Here is a 23,548-nt window from a genome sequence, read left to right as displayed (position 1 = left end):
TAGAGTAAGGAGTGAGTTAGTCTCAGTTCTAGACCTCTCCTAGATGGGAATGTGGATTATCCAGCAGTTTCTGCTGAATTTCGAGGGCTCTGCTCAGAAGAATGGATCAACCTCGGAAGAATGGATCAACCCTGAATAGAAGTCTCAGAACTTCCAGTCCGGGGGACTGGCTGTACTGTGCCCCAAGAGGGCCAGCCCGAGGCCCATTTTTTGCCTGTTATTTGGTATTCGAACTAGTGGGCTTAATCCACAACACGTGCTATAATAATAGTGACATTTCTCACAATCCTGTTATAGTTCAGAGTGCTGGAAATGAAGGATGTGTATTCCTGATAGGAAAGAACACAGCTATCTTGTCAAATCCTCAAACACCATATCTGGTGAGTAGGGGAGGTCTATGCTCCATTTCACAGATGAGGAAAATGAAGCTCCGCTTGTCTGGGGTCTCAGTGAGTGGGTGAGCCAGGACACGAACGCTTCAAAGTCCCTTCTTTGCTCTCAAGCTTCCTGTCATTGAGACACCTGCTCTTCCTTCTGTCTAGCTAGCTCCTTCGTGCTCACTTAAAGCCCCTCTTCCTCCAAGAAGCCTGTGTTGATTCTCTGGTTCCCTGGACTTCTCACTTGGTTAGGAAGTTCGGGCTGGCTCTCTTAGGTAGATAGCTTATCTTTCGACTTGACTGTGAGCTTCCTGAGACGGAGGGGTGGGGAACAATTGTGGGTGCCTTAATGCAGGGCTGGGCTTGGAGAAGGTCCTTGAATCCTTGTTTGTTGATCTAAAATTTGAATTGACAGGATTAGGCCTGTACCCATCAGAATATATTCTGGGCTGTGCCAACCCCCACGGTCGCGGTGAAGAGCTTGGGGGGAATCCCCCATTGTCTGTGCTTGCTGAGGCGGCCACGTGGTGCCTAGATATCTCAGGAGGTGTCGGGAACGTAGGTTGACACTGGGCAAGTCTCATTATAGGGTGGTGGGGCAGGAGACCTTTTTGTGTCCAAGTTTGCATTGGTCTGAAGGTATAAGTCCCTGGACCGCTTTCCCCATAATTGGAGGATCCCCAAAGTCCTGTGGTCAACCTATGAGATCAGTGAGTGACTGGCCAATCCTGAGAAGACAGATCAAAACAGACACACAGCTTTTTCCACGGACAAATCTCAGCATTTTATTCATCCCCTGGAGGGAGAAGGGGGCACTGCCCTGAGATAGTCTGCCAGCCAGCTGGGGTGGCTGGGATATGTGTTGTTTATCCAGATAGTAAATATAGCACTGACTATGCAGAAACAGGAAGGGAAGCAATAAGTTAAAAGCCACATAAGTTATGAAAAATAATATATATACTTTATATACCTTGCATCCCCACTGAAGACTTGCTCCCTTGGAAACCAATAAATAGGCAGAGAAAGAGCAGCAATCAGCACCCTTTGGGGACTTCAGGGATGAGTCTATGTCTGAGTTTCCTCCAGCCTGAGAGTCAGTGGCCCTTCAGCGCCCCCCACAGGCTGGAGGACCTTGAGGCCTCACAGGGGCCTTGGGGGACCATGTCCTGGAAATTGAGATGAAGGAAAGGAAGACTGAGGCTAGCAGTGGAGAGAGGCAAGGGCAGGTAGGGAGAAGGGAGGGAAGGACAGAGGGTGGCTTGTGGACCCAGGGGGCTGGAGCTGCCAGGATCCCCCTGTGAGCCCCAGAGGTGAGAGCCAAGATGAGGAAAGAGAACGCTCCTCCCAGCCCTGATCTTCTCTTTGGACGCGGAATTCCTTTTGGTTGTCACTGGGGCTCCCCCGCCCAATCTGAAGGGCTCAGAAGCTCCCAGACCTGCCTGGACTGTGCCTTCTTCATGGCCCCACTGTAGGCAGGGGAGTGGGCGTGGTGGGAGGAGGGGGCTCTCACCCCACAGGTGCGGGGGTGTTCCTGGGCCCCTCAGTGATACAAAGGAGGGAAGGGTCAATCTGATCGGCCTGATGGAGAGAACAGAGACCCCGAGAGGTGGGATTCATGGGAAATGGCCCAGGGTTTCATGATAGGGGTGGGCCTAGGGGTCTCCAGGGCCTGGCACACCAGGGCCAAGTTCCAGGCTTGGAAACACCTAGGCGGGAGATGGGGGTGCAGAGAGCTTGGATCCTGGGCAGGGTGGTGAACCGCAGGATGGCAGGGAGGAGAGGGGAGGGCCACATTCTCCTGCTTGGTCCCAGGCTGCCATCGGGCTTCCCTCTCGCGGGGGGTTTATCATGGCAAGAATAGCTTCTGGAGAAGGAGCCGGGAGCTGGCTGGGCAGCCTGTCCAGTTCTGACTGGACCCACAGGAGGAGGGAAGAGGCACAGGTGTCTGGGCTGACCCCCGGGCTCAGGGCCCACACACCCGGGGAACTTCCTCCTTTCACTCCCTAATACTGTCAGGTCTCTGGGGGGCCCGGGGGTGCTCAGCACCCAGGAATGCCAGATGTGGGGAGGGTGCCCAAACAGTCCTCACCAGCCCCTGATTTATGGCTGGCTGGGGCTGGGTGAGCGAGGGCACCCGCCTCAGTCCTGGGGCAGAAGCAAGGCAAGGCTTGAGATGCGAGTTTAGGGCAAGGGTTGGGCGAAAGGGTCAAAGATTCCTCGGTTAGAGCCCTCTGTTTGGGGAGGAGCCTCAGGAGAGCAAGGACGTGGTGATAAAACTGACCCCTGATACCAGTTTACCCAGTTGGGAAAACCTCCGGCCAGGAGGTTGGAAGGGTGGGACTGGAATACCGAGATGGAGTGGAGTGATTCCCAAGAGCCGGCGACAGTCCTGTGCCACCCCAGGCAGCCCACAAAAAAGCAGGCCCTGCTGTGAACCCTTCTCCGTCTCGTTCAGAGTCAGGTTTGCCTCCCCTCCCAACCTAGAGGCTCCAAGCTGCTTTCTTGAGTCTAGCTTAAGTCCCTCCTGCTGCAGGGGGGTGACTTGGGCTCCTGGGGTCCAGCTGCCTTACTCTGAGGCCTCTGACTCCTGCGAGAGGAACTTCTCAGACATTTCGGTGATTTGGATCACAGGGCCTTTTCTGTTCTTCTTTATCAGGGAAGGGGCTCTTGAAAGGCCAGACTTGGAGGCAGCTACAGGGAACATAAGGGGTGGGGCAGGGAAGGGGCTGGAGGTTTGGGAGCCACTTAAAATGATGCCTTCAAGGTCGTGACTCCCTCCCACCGTGTCCCCTTCCCCACCAGGGGTTCCTAGGGCAAGTGGACTCACCGGTTCTGGATCTGGACTGCACAACGCTGACCATGGCGGTAGAAGGCAAGTCCATCCTGGGGGAGGAGGGAAATGGTAGGATGTGAAGGGGGCCTGTGGCTTAAGCCCCCCTGGGCCTGGGGCCCTGGGGAGTGGCAGGTGGAGGGCAGTTCTTGGGCTGTTATTCGCAGTCCTGGGCTGGCCTGCTGTGTGACCCTGGCTAGCCAGTTTGTCCTCTCTGGGCCTCTGTTTCCTCTCCCCTGCCTAAGTGTCTAACATTTACTGAGCACTTAATTACGACAGACATTTGCATGCAGAATCGTATCAATCCTCCCCACCGTAGGCTGTGTTACAGTCAGTTCCTTTTCCAGATAAGGAAACAGGATTTAACAAATGGGCCAAGGTCCCAGTTTGTAAGTGGCTGAGCCAGGACATGACCCCAGGTCTTCCCAGTTCACGTATCCTGCTGGAAGGGGAGGCTGGCTTTGCGTGGGACCCGTGTCCAGTCCGTCCTGCAGCCCCACCCCGCCAGCCCCAGCCCTCACCTGCACTCTTCGCCCTCCACCAGCTTGCGGTAGGTGGCGATCTCGATGTCCAGGGCCAGCTTGGTGTTCATGAGCTCCTGGTACTCCCGCAGCTGCCGGGCCATGTCCTTCTTGGCCTGGTGCAGGGCGGCCTCCAGCTCGGCCAGTTTGGCTTTGGCGTCCTGGAAGGCCAGCTCCCCCTGCTCCTCGGCCGCCTTGATGTTCTCCTCCAGTTTCAGGCACTGCAGCCAGGAGGAGAGAGGGAAGGGGTTAGCGAGCACTGGGCAGGAGGAGAGAGTGGGCCGGGAGCCCACCTCTGTCCAAGGGGGAGGTATGCACAGCAGGGAGGGCTTTGCGGCGGTTTATTCTTGGGTGTGGTGCCGGGTTGCCCTGAGGCAAGAGGGAGTCCAGTTAGACCTAAGGAGACCCTTTCCGGAGGCCACGAGAGAGGGAAGTTCTGCAGCCCCCACCTCCCACCCCGGGAGCCGGTCTCAGCTGTCCTGAGAGGGCAACACTTGCTCTAAGGCTTGTCCTGGCTGGACGCTGGGCTCGGGCGTCCGCTCTCTTCTCTGTATCATTGGCCAGAGGCCTGGGAGGGAGGAGGTGGGTTCTGGGTATTTGTGCTGGTGCTCTGCACCATACCCACGGTGCTGGCCAGTTTACAGAGCACCTTTACATGCAATGCTCACGTGATCCTCACAGCCATCTTAGGACAGGTGAGGAAACTGAGGCACAGAGCTGCTAAGTGACCTGCCCAGTGCTTTGCATGCCCTCAGCATGTGAGCATGTGTCTGCGTGTGTCCGTGCGTGAGGGTGAGAGAGTGTGTGCCCCTGCACTCCTCCCTGCCTCACCCCCAGGAGGGGCCTCAAGATACTCACATGGCTCTTGGTGGAGAGGATCTGGGATCGAAGCTTCTGGATGCGCACGTTGAGGTCAGCGATCTCGCCGCGGCTGCTCTGGAGGCTGTTCCCAAACTCAGCTGAGCAGGCGGCTCGCTCCTCCAGCTGGAGGGCGCGGAGGAGGTGGCAGTGAGAGGCAGCTCACTGCATCCCTCCCTGTGCCCTTGCCCTTGCCCCTTGCTGCTCCCTTTCTCTCTTACCAGCGCCCCCCTCCCCAGCTCCACTTCCTCTGCAGCCACCACTCCTAGGCCAGCCTTGCCTTCCTACCCCCTCCACGCCTGACTCTGGCTGGACCCACCCCTGGCCTGATGTTACTGGGTGGCTTCTGGAGGGCATCGACTGTGACCTGTCCCCCAGCGCATCAGCTCTCGGCCGGCAGTGCTGGAGTGCTGGGTTCTCACATTGTCCACACCTGCCCGTGAACCGGCTGTGCCACCCCTGTGCTCCCCACGCCGTCCCTGTGCTCCCCACGTCCCTCTCACAGACTGTCAGCGCACAGAGCTGCCGGTGACTTCAGCCCCTCCCCGCCCGGCTCAGTCAGCCCCGCACCTGTCTCCGGGAGTACGCCTTGGCTTCCTCCAGGCTGCGGGCCGCGATGGCATCATACTGGACCTTCACCTCCTCCACGATGCCGCTCAGGTCAATGTGGCAGCGGCTGTCCATGCCCACGGTCACTGACACGTCCTTCACTTGGGCTGTCAGGTCCTTCAGCTCCTGGCCGGGCACAGATGCGGGGGCTCAGGGCTGGTGGAGGTGGACCACACCCGCAGCCAGCCATAGACCCCTGTGGTCCCTGAGTCCCCAGGGTGAGTGGAGAGTGACACTCTGTGCCTCCTGGAGGGATGACCCAGTGATGGGCACCTCTCGGCCACTTGCCCCCAGCTCCGACTCTTGGGAAGCAGCTCGCTGCCCCTACTCACCCAGTGTTGCCTCCCTCTCTGGGTACAGGGGACAGGGCAGTGAGGGACTCCTGGCTCCAGAGGCTCATCCTGAAAGCCTATTTCTCTTCGGTGTCCCCACCTCTCCCAGGGTGGGACACTTTGCTCCTGGCTGATGGGACAAAGGCCCGGGATGCCTGGTGGGGAGGCTGTGGCCCCTCTAGTCTGTCATGGCTCAGTGGTAATGCAGCCTGGCCTCCCCCTCTGGATGAGAGCTCCCCAAGGGCCTGGGGAGCCACTGCCCTCTCTGTACCCCACCCCCCACATCTGGAAGTGAACACTGTTTGTTGAATAAGTATTGGAATGGGAGCCCATGAATGATGAGAGGCGGGAATGGGGCTGGAGGCTGACCAAACTGTCCTCCTTGCTCCCCTGCCAGGGGCAGAGGCCGAGGTGACTTCAGAGTCACCCCAGAGACTTGCCACAACCTGCCCCCCGCCCCCCCCCCCCAATCTGGCTGAGGAGCTTGCCCACAACAACACACTTTAGCCTCGATATTTTCATTTTCTCCCCATCTTTTAGGGTCCTTCTTTCTTCTTCCTCTCTGTCCTTCCCTCTGCTTCGAAAATGCCAGCCCGGTGCGGTTGGTTGAGCGTCGGACTCTTGATTTCGGCTCAGGTCAGGTCATGATCTCACGGTTCGTGGGACTGAGCCCCACCGTCAGGCTCCACGCTGAACGTGGAGCCTGCTTGGGATTCTCTCTCTCCCTCTGCCCTTGCTCCCTCACTTTGTCAGGGAAGAAAAAAAAAAGGAAACGCCAGCCCACATCTTCAGAGACCCCTGGAAGTGGTAACAGCTCTCGGGGGGCTTATTACGGGCCAGGCTATGTGCTAAGTGCTTTCCAGACCTCACATTTCATCCTCGCCAGGCTGGCAGGACCCAGATCACAGACAGGAAAGAGAATGAGGCACAGAGAGGTTATGGAGACAGCCATGCGTGCAGACTGCCTTCCAAGAGCCCTTGCTGCTCTTGCTAAGCTCCCCTAGAGGGGAAGGGACAGGGGCGGAAGCTGGTCTATCTTTCTATCCCCAGGCTGCAGCCTGACAGCTTCCGGCCTGAATGCTCAGGGGTACATAGAGAGAGGCAGGTGGGGACAGGGGTCTTCATAAGGGGCTGCAAGGTGTCACCTTTCAGGCCCTGGGCCACCTCCCCTGGAGGTGCGGAACAACTCAGGCCTGGGCAGGACTGGTGCGGGAAGGAGGAGCGAGGGTCCATGGCCAGCATTGTACAGACAGAGTGAGTCAGGTGGCAGGGAGGGGGGCGGGCCCCCTGGGAGGCAGGGGTGGGGCTCACTTGGGGGGAGGGAGGGCGTGGGGCACAGACGGCACAATTACTCCTACTGGCATTCACAGTTCACCCTTGACCTTTGCCTCAGTCAGCAAATTTTGGTCCCTGTTCCCATTTTTCTGAGATATATATATTCCCTCTCTCTGTCTTGCTTGCTTGTTTGAATCAGGATCCAAAGAAGGTCCCTCTAGTGCAATTGGGCCATATGTCTCTAAGTCTCTCTTATTCTATAGATACCCTTCCAACTTTCTCTCTTCCTCTCTGTCTCTCTCTCTTTTGCTATTTTTCTTATTTAAATAAAAATTTTTAAGTTTATTTATTTACTTTTATTGAGAGAGAGACAGAGAGAGCAAGTGGGGGAGGGGCAGAGAAAGAGAGAATCCCGAGCAGGCTCTGCACTGTCAGCATGGAACCCGGCGTGGGGCCCGAACTCACGAACCATGAGATCATGAGCTGAAACCTAGAGTCGGACACTTGGCCGACTGAGTCACCCAGTCGCCTCGCTATTCTTACTGAAAACACTGGGTTGCTTGCCTTGTAGCAAGCCCCACAGTCTGGATTTTACTGATTGTGCCATGTGCTGGTGTTAAACCCGCTCCTGTGCCCCCTGCATTTCCTGAAAACTGGCAGTTGGTGAGACCTGCTCGGATCCACATTCAGTTTTTGTCTTGTGACCATATTCTGAACTTCGTTGCTGACTTCGGGCCCCCTCCTGAGCCTCGGTCTGTCTTTATGCACAGAGAGGTTGGAGGCCAGAGAAGGAAGACACCCCCCTGCCCTGTCTGCTGGCTGCCCAGCCTCACCCGCCGGCCTCCCAGGGGACAAGGAACGTGCAGAAGGAAGCTTAAGGCAGTGGTGGGTGTACAGAAGGCCCGCTGGGGGCAACCTGTCCCCATCCCGGAGCTGGCAGGACCCTGAGCCTGGTGGCCAGCTGCCCCTTGAAGTCTCCTGATGAAGGATTTTCATTGCTCTTCAAATGCACTTAACAAAGATCTCTGGGCAAAAGCAGGGGGAAGCCCCAACCCTTTGTCAGAATAAGCTTGATGGTCCCTACAGACCCATGTCCCACCTCTGCTGTTCCCAGGTCACCACTGGAGGCTGACATTTCCCACCTGGAACCAGTATCCCAGCCAGGGCTTGGCTGTGGATGGTTTCGGGAGTGCAGCTTTGGGGCTTCCTTGGTCAACACGCTGGGGGGGGGGTCAGTGGGCATAGGAAGTTTCACGTAAAGCCCTCTAGCCCAGGCATGAGCTGGCCCTTGTCACGGGCCAGGAAAAGGCCAGGGCACTGTCAGAACGCACTGTCGGGAGGGAGGGAGAAGGGATCGGCAAAACAGAGCCGATGGCGCAGACTCAGTCCCTTTCTGGAAAGAGGCAGAGTAAGCATGAGCTCGGTAAACAGAAGTAGGAAACGGAGGGTGCAGAACATCTGTAGACCTGTTCCGACACGCTGGGCCCTGCTGGGCTGCAGAGGACGTAACAATGCAGGCTGTGTGCAGGCAGCCTCCACGGGATGGGCCCTACAGAGCATGTGCACCTCCAAGTTGGCAACAATTGAGCCAGTGTGCAGTTTAGAGCCTCTCTTCGGAGCCAGAGCCAGAGGAGACTGCCACGTGCGTGACCACCCTCTTTGTGGTTCCTGCGTCAGGGGAGGTGGTGACTCTGCGGGGGTAATTGACTGCCGCTCAGTAAAATAGAGTGCTTAATGGCACTGGGCTCTGAACGCTGCCACCTCTTGCTAGCTGTGCGATCCTGGCCAGGTTTTTTAAAACCTCTCTGAGCCTCCATGTAGAACCGAAACCAGCTAACATTTAATATTTACCATATACGAGATACTGTTCTGACTGCTTTAGCATATATATATGTATATATATACATATATATATACATATATATATGCGAGTTTTAAATGTTCGTTTATTTTTGATAGACAGAGAGAGAAAGAGAGAGAGTGTGAGCAGGGGAGGGGCAGAGAGAGAGGGAGACACAGAATCCGAAGCAGGCTCCAGGCTCGGAGCTGTCAGCATAGAGCCTGATGCGGGGCTCGAACTCACAAACCGCGAGATCACGACCTGAGCTGAAGTCGGCGCTTAACCGACTGAGACATCCAGGCGCCCCTGCTTTAGCGTATAGTAACAAAATAGATCCTCACAACAGGCCAGTAAGCTAGGCTCTATTATTTTCCCATTTTATAGATAGGGACATTGGGGTCTAGAGAGAGATAAAAGAACGTGCTGGAGCTCACATAATTACTGAGCCAGGATTCAAATCCAAGCTGCTCTGAAGTTTGTGCTCTCTTAATCATCATGCCTACCTTTATAGGGTTGCTATGAGGAGTGAATGAGATTTCACCTGGAAAACACTTAGCACAGTGCCTGGGATATAGTAGGTACTCAATAAACAGTAGCTAACCATACCGTTTTTGTGATAGGTGATGAAACCAGGGTGAAATGTCCGGAGGCAAAGCAGCCTATATTCCTGGAGCAGCCTCCCCGGCACTATGAAGGCAGGCAAGCAGGCACCAAATCAACTTAGACCCATCAGGTTCTCTTTGTCGGCATTTTAGGAGGGGCGCCTGCCTGCAGGGGGTTGTCAGTAGATCCCTCGGCTAATCTCCCTGGGAGGTGAGGGGCAGAGGGCTGCCCAGGCAGCTGCAGTGTATAGATGAGGCCCAGAGAAGCCCCTGGTCATCCGCTTTTGAGGCTTCCTGGCCTGTGTGTGTGTGTGTGTGCGTGTGTGTGTGTGTTGGGAGAGGGAAGGCCTGTTTTCTGAAATGCAGAGGTGGGCTACATAGCCACGCTTTTTTTTTTTTTTTTTGCATTTATTTATTTTTGAGAGACAGAGAGAGACAGCGTGAGCAGGGGAGGGGCAGAGAGAGAGGGAGACACAGAATCGGAAGCAAGCTCCAGGCTCCGGGCTGTCAGCACAGAGCCCGATGCAGGGCTCGAACCCATGAACCGTGAGATCATGACCTGAGTCGAAGTCGGACCCTTAACCGACTGAACCGCCCAGGCGCCCCTGTAGCCGTGCTTTGCTGATCTGGTGTCTGCTCAAAGTCAAAACTAGAGCATCCAGCCCTCCTGGGGTTACTCACATCCCACTGTGCTTCTCTGGCCCCTGAGCCAGCTGTGGCTGGCACCTCCCTTTGCTTAGACCTGCCTGGCCCCTTGGGGTAGCCACTAGCCACGTGTGATAGCCCGCCCTTGAAATGTGGCTAGTCAGAACGGAGATGAGCTGTTGCATGAGAAAGAGAATGTAAAACAGCCTCTTTTTTGTATCGATTACATGCTGAATAATCACATTGTGGATATACGGGGCCGAATGAATCCTATTATTAAAATTAAATTTTTCCGCTTCTTTTTTTTTTTAAACGTGGCTACTGGAAAAACAATCACATACGTGGCTCGCGTTCTATTTTTGTGAGTGCCAGCTTAGAGGCCCATGGGCGTGGGGAGAGTTTGGAGCGCAGGGTCAGTGTTGCCTTCTTAGCCTGTGGCAGTCCATGGACACGCGGACGTTACGACCCGACGCCGACTAGGCACCTCGCGCTAACAATTGCCGTGCGCACTGAGCACCCCCACGTGCACGGTGGTCTCGTGACGGCACAGGCCAGACCCCTCCCCTCTCTGTACCACCCCTCCCAGTGCCCCCCGGGAGCTGCCCGGTGCTCTTAGAATGAGCTCCAAACTCCCTGTGTAAGCCAACCCCTGCCCGCTCTGTCCTAGCCACAGCTACTTCTCCCTCTCCCCTTCCTCACCAGACCCCTCGTGCTTTCGGTGCTTTACACAGATCTTCTGCATGAAACCCACTGAGCTCTCCCCTGGGCCGGACCTCCCCAGCAGGGGCCTTCACTCACTCACACCTCCGCTGAGACCCCGCCCCTCCCTTCCCATCCTTGACCTTCCCCTCCCTCTCCAGCACTACCACATCTGGCTTTTTGCAGCCTGGCACTTTTCACCCTCCCAAACGATCTTGCTCACATGTTCCTTCACTGGAGCATTACCTGTCCCTTCTTAGCTCTCAGGTAGCCCCCGAGAGCGTGGACTTTGCCCATCGTGCCCACTGCTGTGATATCGGTGCTAGGGGCCCGGCAGGCTTGCCATCGCCATTTGTTACCTGGATGACTGCATTGAATAATCAGCACAACCTTATGGGCCCCGTGTTATGACTCAGCCCATTTTACAGATGAAAAAACTGAGGCAGAGGGAGGAGAAATAATTTGCCCAAAGGCACAAGATTGGGGAGGTGGAAATGAAGAGTCAGGATTTGGGGTCCAAGAACTGCTAAATCCAAATGGAGCACGGACCAAGAAGGTGGGTGGGTGTGCCTCTGGCAATGTCCAGGTGTATTCCTGGTCATGGGCCGGGCTCATGGGCCGGGCAGGTGGGGAGGAGAACATCTGTCCCAGAGGATGCCCTGGAGGCAGAGTGGCGCGGACCGGGCCGGCGTCCCCGGCCAGCAGCAGGGCCCATCTGCTGACCGCACTGGCTGTGCCCTCGGCCTTGCAGGGCCGTTTTCTCCCCAGGCTCAGCTGAGGACTTCGGGACAAATCAGAAGGGATCTGGAGGCTCCCCTGTCTGCATTTCCTGGGTCATTTTTGTTCCGGCAGAAGCTAGCGTTGTCTGGGAACCAAAGAACCTGACTATAGGTCTTCTCTGCCTCAGCCCAAAACAGGGGAGGGGGAAGTGCGTGCCTCTCAGACCTGGGCCTGGGGGTGCCCGCCATTTAGGCTGCAGCGATGGGAAGAGATCAGTTCCATAAGGACAGCTGGTCAAGGCCCCCTGGTTCTCTGCCCCTAAGGCCACTTCCCAACCCTCGCCTGGATGCACCGGTCCCCCACACGCCCTCTGCACACCAGCACACTCCAAGGAACAGGTTCTCCTTGAGAGAGAGGCCTCTTGGGAACCTGCCTGTGCTCCACGAAATGAGTGATGTGGGGACACGTGGGATTATTGACCGCAGTGCAGGAAGGGGTTGAGGAAATTGTTGCTGGCCGCCCTTCCCTCCCCCGAGCTCTTGGCTCGGTGGGACACCGGCCCCCTTTCCTCACCTGCTCGTAGATGTTTCTCATCAGCTCCACGAAGCTCTGCAAGCCTTTTAATTTGGTCTCCAGTTCGGTCCGCCGGAGACACTCTGCATCCAGGTCCTGAGGGTGGGAGCAGTGGTGAGTGATGCGGGAGGGCGGCGTCCCAGGGCGGGAGAGGGGTGCCCATCCTGAGGGAGCTGGGGGTGGATTCCAGGGGGGCCCTGGCTCAGTGACGGGGGGGAAGCAGCAGGGTGAGGACAGATATCGGTGTCTGTCTATGGTCCCGGGACTCAAGCCTCTGAGGGCTTTGCTGGGGGATCCTCAGGGGACAAGGGCGGAGGGTCCACTGGGAAGGAGCCCCTGGGACATGCAGCGTAGGCTACCTTCTTCAGCTGGACGAAGGTGAACTCCATGTCTGTGCGCTTGGAGATCTCGTCCTCATACCTGGGGGGGGGGGGGGGGGGGGGGGGCGAGGCAGCGGCAGAGAGAAAGAGAGAGAGAGAGAGGCCGTTCAGCCGCATGTGGCAGGAACTCGGGGGACGATGAACTCTCCTCAGTGGGGCTCAGGGCCTCTGCTGTCCCATTCGGTGCCTTGTGCCAATTGGAAAAAAAAGCGGCCCTTGCCTCAGGTGGATGTAGCCCCTCATCTTCTGTGACACATCCCTTCTAGGCCCATGACACGTGGTGCGGGCTCCAGGGAGGCAGGCACATCTGCTCCCCATTCTCGCGCTCCTTCCAGATGATCAGCCACTCCTCTCCCGGGGCCATCTGTCCCCCTTCCCAGCTCTTCCTCATATCCGCCTCCTTCAGGAAGCCTCTCTGGATTGCACAGCACCCTTTCATCCTTTGTTCTCTCCTCTTTTCCCTATCTCCTCCCCCCAAGAATCTCCATTTCCAGCAAGCTGTGCTTTCGGTCAAGTCTGCTCCAAGATGCCCGCTCACCCTCTCCCTCCACCTCGTCTGCTTTGCTCGCTGGTAGGACGCCATTCCATCATGGTCCCTCTGGAGGGGAGAGTGTGGACATTGCAGCCAGAGGGACCCACAGTGTGCTCTTGGGCAGGTGAAGCCCTCCTTCCTCGGCTCGCCTATCTATCAGGGGTGCAGTTGCATGTGTGTGCACGTGTGGGGGTTGGACCAAGCCCACCCCTGATGCATGACAGATATTGCAGAGTCAGAACTCAACGCAGGTGGGTTCTCTCTCTTCTTAGATTTGTCTCCTCCTTACTCAGGCCCACCTTGTGTTTGGAATAAGAACGTTGCTGGATGGGAGACGGGATCTCTGGGTCACTGATCTTAACCCCTGCCTCTAATCTTGGCCCCTGGGGCTGAGGGTGATGGGTGGATGTGGGGATTCTGTGCTTCCTGTTTTCATCCCTCCTCCCCAGGGAATGCCTGAATCATTGGCGGCTGTAATTACAGCCGCCCGCCTTCCCAGGTCCCTGACCTCACGGAGGCAGCGTCACCCATTGCCCACAGCAGCTGGCTGGAACGGCTCCCTCTTTTCCACCAGCCTCCCTGAGAAACCCAGGGGAGTGGACCCAAGCCAACAAGAGCCCGCTGGGCACGGGGTCTCTGAAACTCCGTGTGCTGAGCACACACCGGCTCCTCAGCCACTGCCCTGGCTTCCGAGAGTCTGTCTGCAGGGCAGGGGGGCTCTTAGGATGCAGGTCGTGGGGGTGGGGAGGAGGGTGGGCCAGGGAGACTGGCCTGCAGTCTGGGGCCCAGCAGAGCCCGGGAAGCCCGGGAAGTTTACTTATACTCTTTCCTGTGCAAGCAGGCTCCAGAGCCACACTACTGGGGCTCAGATCCTGGCTCCTTGCTCCCTAGCCACGTGACCTTGAAGAAGCTACTTGCGTGCGCCTCGGTCATGATAACAGTGATGTCACGAGGGTTATATAAGTTAATACATGGAGTGTTTACAAAGTGCATGGTACCGGCTAAAGCTATTATTATTACCGGAGCTCTGCTCTATCTAACGCCAGGCCCCCTCCTCCAACCCTTCTGCCTTGGCCTCTAGCATTTCTGGAGACAAAAACCGTGGGAGGCCTCTTTGCAGAGGGAGTGTGGGTGGTTCTCTGCACTTCCTTCCCAGACTTCCCACTGGAAATTTGGTGACCGCTGAGGAAGTCCCAAGCTGAGAAGCCCCTCATTGACTGGCCCTCTCCACATAAGCCCAGTGCTCAAGGGTCTCTCCCTCTCTCCTCCCATCTGGATAGCAGAGTTCTGCCTGCCTGGGGGCAGGACCATGGGGAGAGCTGTCCAGTGGGGGTTCTCTGAGGTGTCAAACCTCCTCCTTACTCCTCACTCCCCTTTCCATCCTTTTGTATAGGCTTCCCTCCTCCCTCTTCACCAACTCCATTGGATTTCAGCCCTAGTTCACCTCCTTAACCAGATGCTTTTGTGCAGTGAACCTCTTGCACAATTGTACATGGTACCCCTGAGTCACTTGCTGTGTGGCCTTGGGCAAGTGGTTTCCCAAGAGGCTTTGCCCGGCCCCTGCTTCATCCTTAATAAATAGAAGAGTTAGCTAGCTGATCCTTGGGGTCCTGGCTACATCAAAGCTTTTGGAAGTCTCCATCCTCATGGAGACTTGGGTAAATGCCATCTCCCCCGCCGCACTCCCAATCCCCTGCCAGTCTGCCAGCCACCAATTCCCAAACCCCTTCTCAGCCCTTTTCAGCTTGTCACACCCCCCCCCGCCCCCCCCCCCCCCCCCCCCAACTTGTTTATTTCCAGAAGTGAAGCTGATCTCATCGGCCTTATAGAGGCAGGGCACACCCCTCCTTGTTAGGGCTTGGCCTGGCATCTCCTGGCTCCTGGGGGCCCCCGGGCTCTGCACAGCCAGGCTGGAGCTTCCCTGGCTCTGGCCTGCAGATCCGGAGAAGCCCTCCAAACTCATCTTCCTCAACCCTGGTGGGTTCCCTACCCAGAGAGGGGAAGAGAGGCCCTGAGCCCAAACAGCAAGCTCAGGTAGCAGATGGAAGGCAGGCAGCAGGCCAAACGAGGAGGCTGAGCCAGATTAAAACAACAAGTAGTGTTTGTACAGAACTTCCACTTACAAAGCGCCTCCATGGATGTGATCTGGCTGGACTCACAGGAGCAGGCCTTGTACTGCGGCTGGCTGGGTTAGACATGGGACTTAGCGTGCATGGCTGTGTGACTGAGGACAACTCCCTGCCCTCTCTGGGGCTGTGTTTCCTTCCCCATGAAGGGAAGATCCAAGGCCCCCATCCGGCCATTCTCTGATTCTCTGGGGGCCGAAGACTGGCTAGATATCAGTGAATAGAGTCTTGGGTTCTGGTATGCCGACCCTGTTCTCCTCATCATGGTCAGACATTGAAGCCAGGCAGCCCAGAATGGGCAGTGAGGGTTTCTATGGGTTTCCATAGGAACTGGTAGGGCAGGGCTGGGGATAGGTGGCCCCTAGGCACAAAGGGGCTCAACCATGAGGATGAGCCCTGGCCAGGGCTGCAGATCATGCCCGTTGGCCAGAAGTTCTATCTAGATTGATAGATGAGGAAATTGAGGCCTCTAGAATGGGGAGAGCTTCCCATGTGAGCATCTCCCCTGAATATGGCCTGAGCACGGGAGGTCACACAGAGAGGTGGTGGGAGAGCTGAGCCACAGTCCAGACCCCTGGACTCCCGATAGGGTGCTCTATGCTCCAGCCCCACCTGGCTGGCTTCTCCCAAGACTGCAGGCCTCGCCTTGGGTTGGCAAGGCTTTGGGGCTGGGCCAAGTGCTGGAGGAGGTGAGGGGAGGGGTTCAGGAGCCTCCCGCCCCATACCCCCTCCTCCAGAGGAGACCGGACCACAGGAAGGGGCACCTCTCTGCTCTGTCTCAGCCTCCCTCGTCCTGGAATCCCTGCCCACTATCTGGTCAAAGATGTCACCTCCCCTCTGAGTTACCCAACCACCTGGTCTGCCTTTCCAGACTGCCCAGTTCGGTTCAGCAAACCTGTGTCAAGGTCACTACCGTGTGACGGCCACTTCAGCCTTCTAGGGGACAGAAGACTTGGCATGTCTGGCTGCCGGGCACCATGATGAGCCCTCTGCCTTCTCACACCAGGCTCAGGCTGGTTCAGCATCACCATCACCCCTCCACACAGGGGGAAATGAGGTGTGGACGTTAAGCAACTTGCCCGCGGTCGCGGACCTAGTGAGGGGATGGAGGCAAAGAGGGAGCCCCTTTTGGTCCATAAGCGTCTCGCGGGCTGGGGCTGGGGCTCCCTCGTCTCTTGAGATTGCAAGGTGACCACTGAGGTCAGGCACGTGTCACCTACAGGGGATTGTTTCTTTATTCCACCAAACCCCGCCATGTCTGCCTCCTGCCTGCACCTGCTTCCCTTTCCAGCCCCCACTGAGATCGAATTTCCAAACCGTATCCAAGGCAGGAGCCCATCTGTTGCTCTAGCTGGTGACCACTTCCCATTGCCAGTGGGATGTGTGGGTGAGAGCGAGCGTGTTTACGGGCAGGAGAGGAAGGGATAGGGGACGGGGGCTGCGATGGTGCCCGGGTGCTTAGCTGTCAGCCAGTGCAAGACTGACTCTGTTGCATGGCCACCGTTTGGAAAGGTTGCTGTGGGTTCACTGTCATATCCTCCCAATATTTAGAATGCTGGCTGCCATATAGTACGTCCTCCGTAAGTCAGTCTTAGGAAGGGAATGTTCTTCAAGGAAGTCTTCTCTTTTCGTGGCTTGGTGCCCTGGCCCTTGCGTCTGAGTGCAGGTTGCCCCCCACCCCTCCACCCCATCAGTCTCTGCCCCCGGCCTCTGTAAGGCGCGCCCTACCTGATTCGAAACTCCTCGACTTTCTCCAGCACCTGCAGCAGGTTGGCCTCCAGCTGGGCCCGCTCCTGGCTCACTTTGCGCACTTCGTCTTGCAGCCGGCCCTGGTACTCCTCATAGAGGTGCCCGAGGTCGAAGGTGGCGGAGTCCTGGCCCTGCAGGAAGTGCCAGCGGGTCTCCAGCAGCTGGTTGCGCCGCTCCAGGGCCTGCACCTGGAAGAACAGGGGAGCAGCGGTGTGAGGGTCGGGTGCAGACAGGCTGTGCGCGGGCACCCAGGGCCAGCTCGCCTGCCTGCATGGGGGCCTCCCTGCACAGTGGTGGCTCATCTGCTCTGTGCTCGCCACCCCGGGCACATTCAGATCACATCTCCACTTACTGATGGTTCCAACAGAAGATGGAGAGATAAGGTGAGGCATCAGAGAGAGGCGGGGCCAATTAGCAAAGATTTCCTAGGGGAGGAGCGGGGTCGGAGAGAGGAGGGAAGGGGCTGAATGTGCCAATGATGTGAGAGGCCCTCCACGCCCGCCTGGGGCTTGGGTGGGAGACCCAGGGAACGTAGGGTGTCAGAGGCCCGTCTGCCGTCCCCCCCCCCCACCCCCCACCTGACAAGCCTAGTCTCATCTTGCCTTGGAAACTCAGCAGGGGAGGGCCTGGTTAGTACTGAAATGCTAATCCTCTCGACAACTCTGGACTTGTAGCCTCTCCAAGCCTCAGTTTCCCCAGCTAGAAATTGGGGATGCGATGGCCTGCCCTGGCCGCCTCTCGGGGCTATTTGGGAGAGGAAGCCGGGGAGGCGCTTTGGAACAGTCCTACTAGCTAATGTTTCCGCGGCCCCTACTGTGTGCTGGAACCTTGTTCTATGTGCTTGGCATCTTTGCTTCATTAGCAACCTGATGGGCTGGGTACGGTTATCTTCTGCCACACTTCACAGAGAGGTTAAGTAACTTGTCTAAGGTCACAAAATTGGCAAGTGGCAGAGCCAGGTGTGGAATCCAGGCGGTTGGGGTTTAGGATCTTTTACCCCCTACAACATGCGGCCCCTGTCTGCTGCTGGAGTCGCTGCGGGCCCTGGGACCCACCTGCCTTTCCCGGAATGGTTTCTGCCTCTAGTTGGGGCCAGTTTTGCCAAGAGGGTGACAACTGGGCAGGCTCTGGGCACAGCGGCCTCTCTCAAACCGCCTCCATCCCGCCTCCTTCGTACACTGATGCAGGGCTTCCCGCGGCTCCCACCCCAGCCACCGTGCGCTGTCGGGATCCCTCTTGAATCCTGTCCTTCCCTCCACCCAGTCCAGCCCAGCGCAGCCTGAGGGGGCCCCCGGCTTTCCCCCAGGCTGCCTGTCCTCTCGGGGCTCCAGCTTTTCTCTGCCCCTCCTCTTCCACCATCCCTGCCCCTCCTGTATGCGCTCCCGGCACCCCTCCTGCAGGAAGCCTCACAGCTCAAAAGACGCCCCCCTTCCTTTCCTTACGGGGTTCTCAGGTCATCTGCTCCTTACTTGTCCAGACCTACCACCCTCCCCGTCAGACTGGGAGCCGCCTGGTCCCTTCGTGGGATCCCTACAACTTGGTGCCCACGACAGGGGCAGCGGGGAGAGACGGCAGGGGCCTGGCTCCTGGACAGGCAGGCTGTTGTCACGGGGATGCTGTGATAGATAACCAGCCTGGTGACGTTCCCTCTGACCGCAAGCAGGTAGCTGGCCGCTCCCCTGACCACTGCTGGCACCAGCTCTCAGAATCATAGCTGAAAGAGCCAGAATCATAGCCAGGAGCCTTTTGATCAGCTGGTTTGTGCTCGTCACCTATAAAGAAGGAGGTGAGGGCCCATGGTGGTCAAGCGACTTGTCCAGGATCACGTGGCGACTTGGTGGTCAAGCTTCCCAGACGGTCCCGTCTGATGCCCCCGCCCACTCTGGACCTTCGTGGACTCCCTGTTTCTTTTGAATTTGGGTGCTGGGTGGGTCCTCCTCTTTCTTTCTGCCCTGCCCACCTTCTTGGGTTTTCTGAGAGACCGTAATACCCTTGAGAAGTCCCCTGTGACATTTGTGTTAGATAACACCAGCTGGTCTACTGGGCCATGGGGCCCGGTAGGCCGTGCCGTCATTTCCTTTCTTAGCTCCCATTTGTCCTGGTAAGTTCTGCCTACAGCCAACCTGAGCCTGCCGTCTGCTGTTGTCACAGCCAAACAGGTGCAGGAGGGACGGAGGCGCAGAAGGTTTCGGTCCTACTTGTGTGTGTGGAAGGGATCTCTGGTGGGGGCGCTATTTGCTCACTCCACCTTCCGTCTGTTTTGACAAGCCAGAGCCCTGTGTTTACACTGAGGGTGAGGTGAGAGCAGAGATGTGAGACTCCTTCCTCCACCCATCAGCAGCAAAAACCCCTGTACACCAGGAAGTCCTTCCCTTAGCCTAACCTCCATTTCCTATGCTTCGCTCTGAGCCTGCTGGGAGACGCTTGCTGTACATGTGACCAGGCAGGCCAGCCAGAGGCCACTTTTGGTTGTGACAAATGGAGCAGTCCTTTTCCCTGCTGCCTCCGGAGGGGGGTGGTTTCTCGTTGTCTCGGTGGGAGGGGATGGAAACTCATCCCCCATCCAGAATCTCCCCTGCCCAAAGGCTCTTCCCTTTCTGCCACAAAGACCTAGGGAGGGCCAGGTAACCAGTTAATTGCCCCTAACCTGTCAAGGCTGCTGAACTCCTCTTACTCCCCTTCCTCCCTATTCTGGATGACCCCCACCCCCCAGCTTTAGATTGCAGGTGGCAGCTCTAGGAGAGGCCTCGGAGAGCAAAGCCCTGGTCTACCTGCATCCCATTTTACAGATGAAGACACTGAAGCCCGGCAACACAGAACTCATTGTGACCCAACTCCACTGCCCGGCTGAGCAGTAGGCCCAGCCAGGGTGGGGAGACACGTCCTGTTGGTAGAGGAACCTGAACAGGCCAGGCTGGGGCTCCCGGCTAAGGGCCTCTGGGGAGGAGGATTTGGATCCCCAGCTCACGGTCCCAGCGGGTGAGCTTACAGAGGTGACTCTGGGGCTGGCAGGTCCTTCTCCCCACATGGGTGGTGGTGGTGGGGAGGTGGGGCTGTCACATCCCCTGCCTTCCAGGCAACACTGGCTCGCGCCCTTCTGTGTGCAGGCAGGTTGATGGCTCCAGAGGCTTCCAGAGGCCCCACAGGCCTGGGGAAGACATTGTGCCCATGGCTCTGTCTCCAGGCACTTCACCACCCCTCTTAGGTTCCCTCAGGGGTACTACTGGCTGCCCTTTCTCTTGTCCTGTCTCCATCCCCTCTGCTGTCTGCATGTGAGGGTGAGAGTGCCTGGCTGGCTGGCTGCCTCTGCTGGTGGTCAGCATGCCTCTCCCTGCCTGCCTCAGCCTCCTCTCCCCGCTGCTGCCTCTGTTCACTCCCCCTCCTCCTCTCTGGGCTGTATCTGTCCCCGTCCTGCTGGGCACAGCTCAGGGCCACTTTCAGAGCAGGAGCAGAGCAGGCAGGGGAATCTGAAGCTCAGAGAGGGCGAGTAGCTTGCTCAAGGAAACAGAGCCTGCAAATGGAAGAAATAACACTGCTCCAGGGACCCCCGGCCGACTCCTGGGGTGTCACTCCCCCCATCCTCTTCTTTCTTCTCTTCCTTGGTGCTCTCTGATTTCTCTTGGTGCCTCAGAGGGCCCAGAGGGTATGTAAAGCTGGAGGGTCTCTGCCCGTTCCTGCTCCTTGCCTAGAGCCCCCACCCCTGCATTGGTTATGGCATCTCGCCGCTGGGCCCATACGTTTCCTTCTAGCCCTATGTTGTGCTGCTACCCACGAAGCTCTCCCCACTCCCTCCCTCAGGCTCCTGCCTAGAAGGTACCACCTGGGTTCAAGAGCTCCCTGGGCTGGGCCCATTTATGTGATTTTTAAATTTAACACACAGAACCCACCTGGCACATGGTAAGTGCTTTATAAATGCTCTTCAAAAATTACCCCATTTGATCCTGACAAGACGACCGCACAGATGTGTACTGAGAAACAGAGAGGTTAAATAATTTGCCCGAGATTGAACAGCTGGTTAGAGGTGGCACCAGGACTCAAATCCAGAAATGGGGCTTTCCCTTGGGCCCCGGAGGCCTTTGCAAGGAGATGGGAAGGGACACGAGTTAACCGACTGAGCTCACAGACCTTCTCTGGGGAGCTGGAGGGCCGGCTGGGGCTTTTTGGCCCCAATGATCAGGGTCCCCAAGAGGCTAGCACCCATGGCTCCTTGCGTCCTACCCTGAAGAACATCCATCTCAAGGCCAAGGCTCTCGGGTTGGGAGGCTCCAGTTCTGCTGAAGACCTTAGAGGGCGTCGCCCTGGCCCCAGGCACAGGACCCCAACCCTTTGGGCCCCTTCCCTGTGCCTATGTACCTTTCCTGTCCCCATGGCAGAGGCATAAGGTGATATCAGCCCTGGCGTTCAGAGAGAAAAGCCACCCATCTGAACCAAATTACATAGCTCGTGAAGCATTCCTTTTAAGGGATTAGAGCGGGTTTCGAGAGGAGGTGGCTGTGCAGGGACCTGCCTCCCCAGGGTAGCAGGCTGTTTTCCTAGGGCACACGGCCCAGCAGCACGGGACTCTGCACAACCGGCCGGGCGGGGGCCGGGGGGGAGGGAATGTGCCACCTCAGTGGATGGTTGTCCTTCTCCAGCTGTCGTTTCCCTCCTCATCCCCGCCCCCCCCACCGCGGCCACCCCGGCTGTGGGCACGGGAATGCTGGTCTGGGCACATGAGCTGTGGGGGGAGGGGCGGGGGTGGCAGGAAACAAACCCGAGTCCAGACTGTACACTAGGTGGTCATGTGACCTTGGTCAAGGGGCTTAACCTCTGGGCGCTGTCTCCTCATCTTTACAGCAGGGGACATAGCCGCGGGGGGGAGTGTGGCTGTGTGGGCTAAAGGACACATATTTGCAAAGGTCCCGCAGAGAGTTGGGCACAAGCAGGCGTTCCATGCCCGTTACTTTCTTCCCTCTGCCCCTCTCCGCGAACGCCCACCTGATGGGGGACACTAGCCATGTGCAGAGGAGCACCGAAGCAGGGAGGCCAAGTGCAGAGAAAGATGGAGGCAGGGGCAGGAGGATGGGGCTCTGGTTTACTGAGCAGGAGGGAGACGTTGAGTTTTCCTCATCTGTAAAATGGGCCTAAAATTATGACTGCGTTCATAAGGTTGTCGAGGGAAGTAGAGATATATCTGTAAAGCCTCCAGCACAGAGGCTGGCCTGTAGTAAGTGGTGAATGCAGCTGTTACTTTTGTGGTCATCGTTTCTGGGCAGGGCAGGGGGTGCAGAGCCCAGGGAGGGCTGATCGGGAGAGGTCTCCTGGAGGAGGTGAATGAGGAGTGGGCTTGGGAGGTGGACGGGACTTTCTCAGAGCTCTTGAAGCCCTTGCCCTGGGGCAGAGATGGACAGGAGTGCCCCCGGACCAGCACACCAGCCATGGCAGTGGGGTCTAGGAAGTCTGGGTGCTGGGGACTCACTCCCTCTCTCACGTGGGTGCTGGGGAGGCTTGGCTGCCTGTCTGCTTCTGACTCGCAATACCCAATCTCTGCATTCTTATCTCCTGACATGGTACCTCGGCATCCCTACCCTGAAGCCTCCTTCTGGAGGCCGCACATGCCCCTTTGGCCCTGCTGGCACGTCTCCAGGAGCTGAGCAGGGCCAAGGCCCGGTGTGAAGCATGGACTTGGGGACTTATCTCCTCTGTCCACCTGCCTTGGTGTAGGATGGCCAAGCATGCCTCCATCTGCTGTTCCTATGAGAGGGTATCCTTATGGCCGCACTTAGAGCTCCTCCCTGGTGTCAGTGACCCCAGGCCATGAAGCACATCATTATCCAGACATCCCTTAGAGCCATCCTGGGGCCTCTTTTTCCCCAGTGCTAGGATAGCTCAGGGACTTCCCTCACCATCTCTCTGCTCAGACCTAGCCTGCCGGCTCCTCATTGGCTGGGGTCAGGGGTGGGGCAGGATGCTCCAGAAATACAGAGCTCAGCCACCTGCCGAGGTCTGAAGGTCCTTAGTTTTTGGGAACCTCCCCCTCCCCACATCTGCTCACCTTGCCAATCAGGGAGGCAAATTTATCATTGAGGACCTTCATCTCCTCCTTCTCCTGGTTCTTCTGCTGCTGGATGGCTGGGTCCACTTTGAGGTCCAGGGGCACCAGCAGGTTGGAGTTCACGGTTACCTTGGGGATGGTGCCGGCCGGCCCACAGCCTGTGAGGCTGCGGGAGCTGAAGCCTGGCCCAGGGGTTCCACAGCTGCCCCATCCCGAGGTCCCAGGCCGGGGGCCGCCCGCAGGGGTCACCTCACAGCTGCTAAGGCTGCTGAAGCCAACGACGCAGGAGCGGCAGGCCATCGCGGCCCCCGGGCCCGGGACTCGGGAGGGCACGGGGGTGTGAGTGAGCCTTTGAGGGGTGGCGGGCAGCTGGCTCTGGTCGCAGGCAGGGCAGGCTGGGGACTGAGGAGCAAACACCTGTCCTACAGTGCTCATTAGCTCCGGGAGGGCGGGACGCCTCCCAGCCCGACCAACCTGTTAGATGATGCGATGCTTCCGCCCCTCCCCCGGCACCACGCACCCAGCTCGTTCCAGGGCCTGAGACCTGCCTGCCTGAGGGGGCTGTTCACAGCCACCCACCCACCCTCCATGGAGCTGGGGCTGGCTGGGCTGGCTGGTGGGCTGGGTGGGATGGGGTGGCTGCAGGGGAAGGGCAGATTTGAGGAGGAAGGAGAGCGAGGAGAGAGAGAGAGCGCGCCTCTCACCACAGACCTCACTGCATACCTGAAGGCTGACGTATCTGAGCTCACATACTTCTGGAAAAGATGAGGCAAGCGCGGGCCCTGCGCTCCCTGAGTGTAGGGCAGCCGTTCCGGGCAGCGTGCCATCCTGACACTGGGAAACAGC

General features: G+C 57.7%; 1 protein-coding gene across 2 annotated transcripts; it reads right to left on the bottom strand.

Moving 5' to 3' along the window:
* Positions 1-1,018: 1,018 nt before the first annotated feature.
* Positions 1,019-23,389, bottom strand: LOC125918230 (keratin, type II cytoskeletal 80). Of its 2 annotated transcripts, none has more exons than XM_049624258.1 (9): positions 22,703-23,389; positions 16,648-16,856; positions 12,241-12,301; positions 11,882-11,977; positions 5,157-5,321; positions 4,587-4,712; positions 3,729-3,949; positions 3,205-3,260; positions 1,019-3,068 (listed from the first exon to the last, which is right to left on the bottom strand). In XM_049624258.1, the coding sequence occupies exons 1-9, from the start codon at positions 23,135-23,137 to the stop codon at positions 2,944-2,946; spliced, it is 1,494 nt and encodes a 497-aa protein (XP_049480215.1). In that variant the 5' UTR covers positions 23,138-23,389; the 3' UTR covers positions 1,019-2,943. The 2 variants fall into 2 exon arrangements, with proteins under 2 accessions (XP_049480215.1, XP_049480216.1); XM_049624259.1 differs by having other exon boundaries at positions 2,977-3,103; positions 22,703-23,388.
* Positions 23,390-23,548: the final 159 nt, after the last annotated feature.

Source organism: Panthera uncia, unplaced genomic scaffold (genome assembly GCF_023721935.1).
Source record: "Panthera uncia isolate 11264 unplaced genomic scaffold, Puncia_PCG_1.0 HiC_scaffold_58, whole genome shotgun sequence".
NCBI lineage: Eukaryota > Metazoa > Chordata > Mammalia > Carnivora > Felidae > Panthera > Panthera uncia.
The sequence above is the reverse complement of the archived record's forward strand: the minus strand, read 5'-3'. Positions and strand labels throughout refer to the sequence as shown.

Excerpts from the sequence above, each read along its gene's own strand:
- LOC125918230 (XM_049624258.1), bottom strand. The coding sequence starts at position 23,137 with ATGAGCACTGTAGGACAGGTGTTTGCTCCTCAGTCCCCAGCCTGCCCT. Across the intron at positions 12,302-16,647 it reads GTCGAGGAGTTTCGAATCAG|GTATGAGGACGAGATCTCCA; the intron begins GTAGGGCGCGCC and ends CCCCCCCCCCAG. Across the intron at positions 3,261-3,728 it reads GTGGAGGGCGAAGAGTGCAG|GATGGACTTGCCTTCTACCG; the intron begins GTGAGGGCTGGG and ends CTCCTCCCCCAG.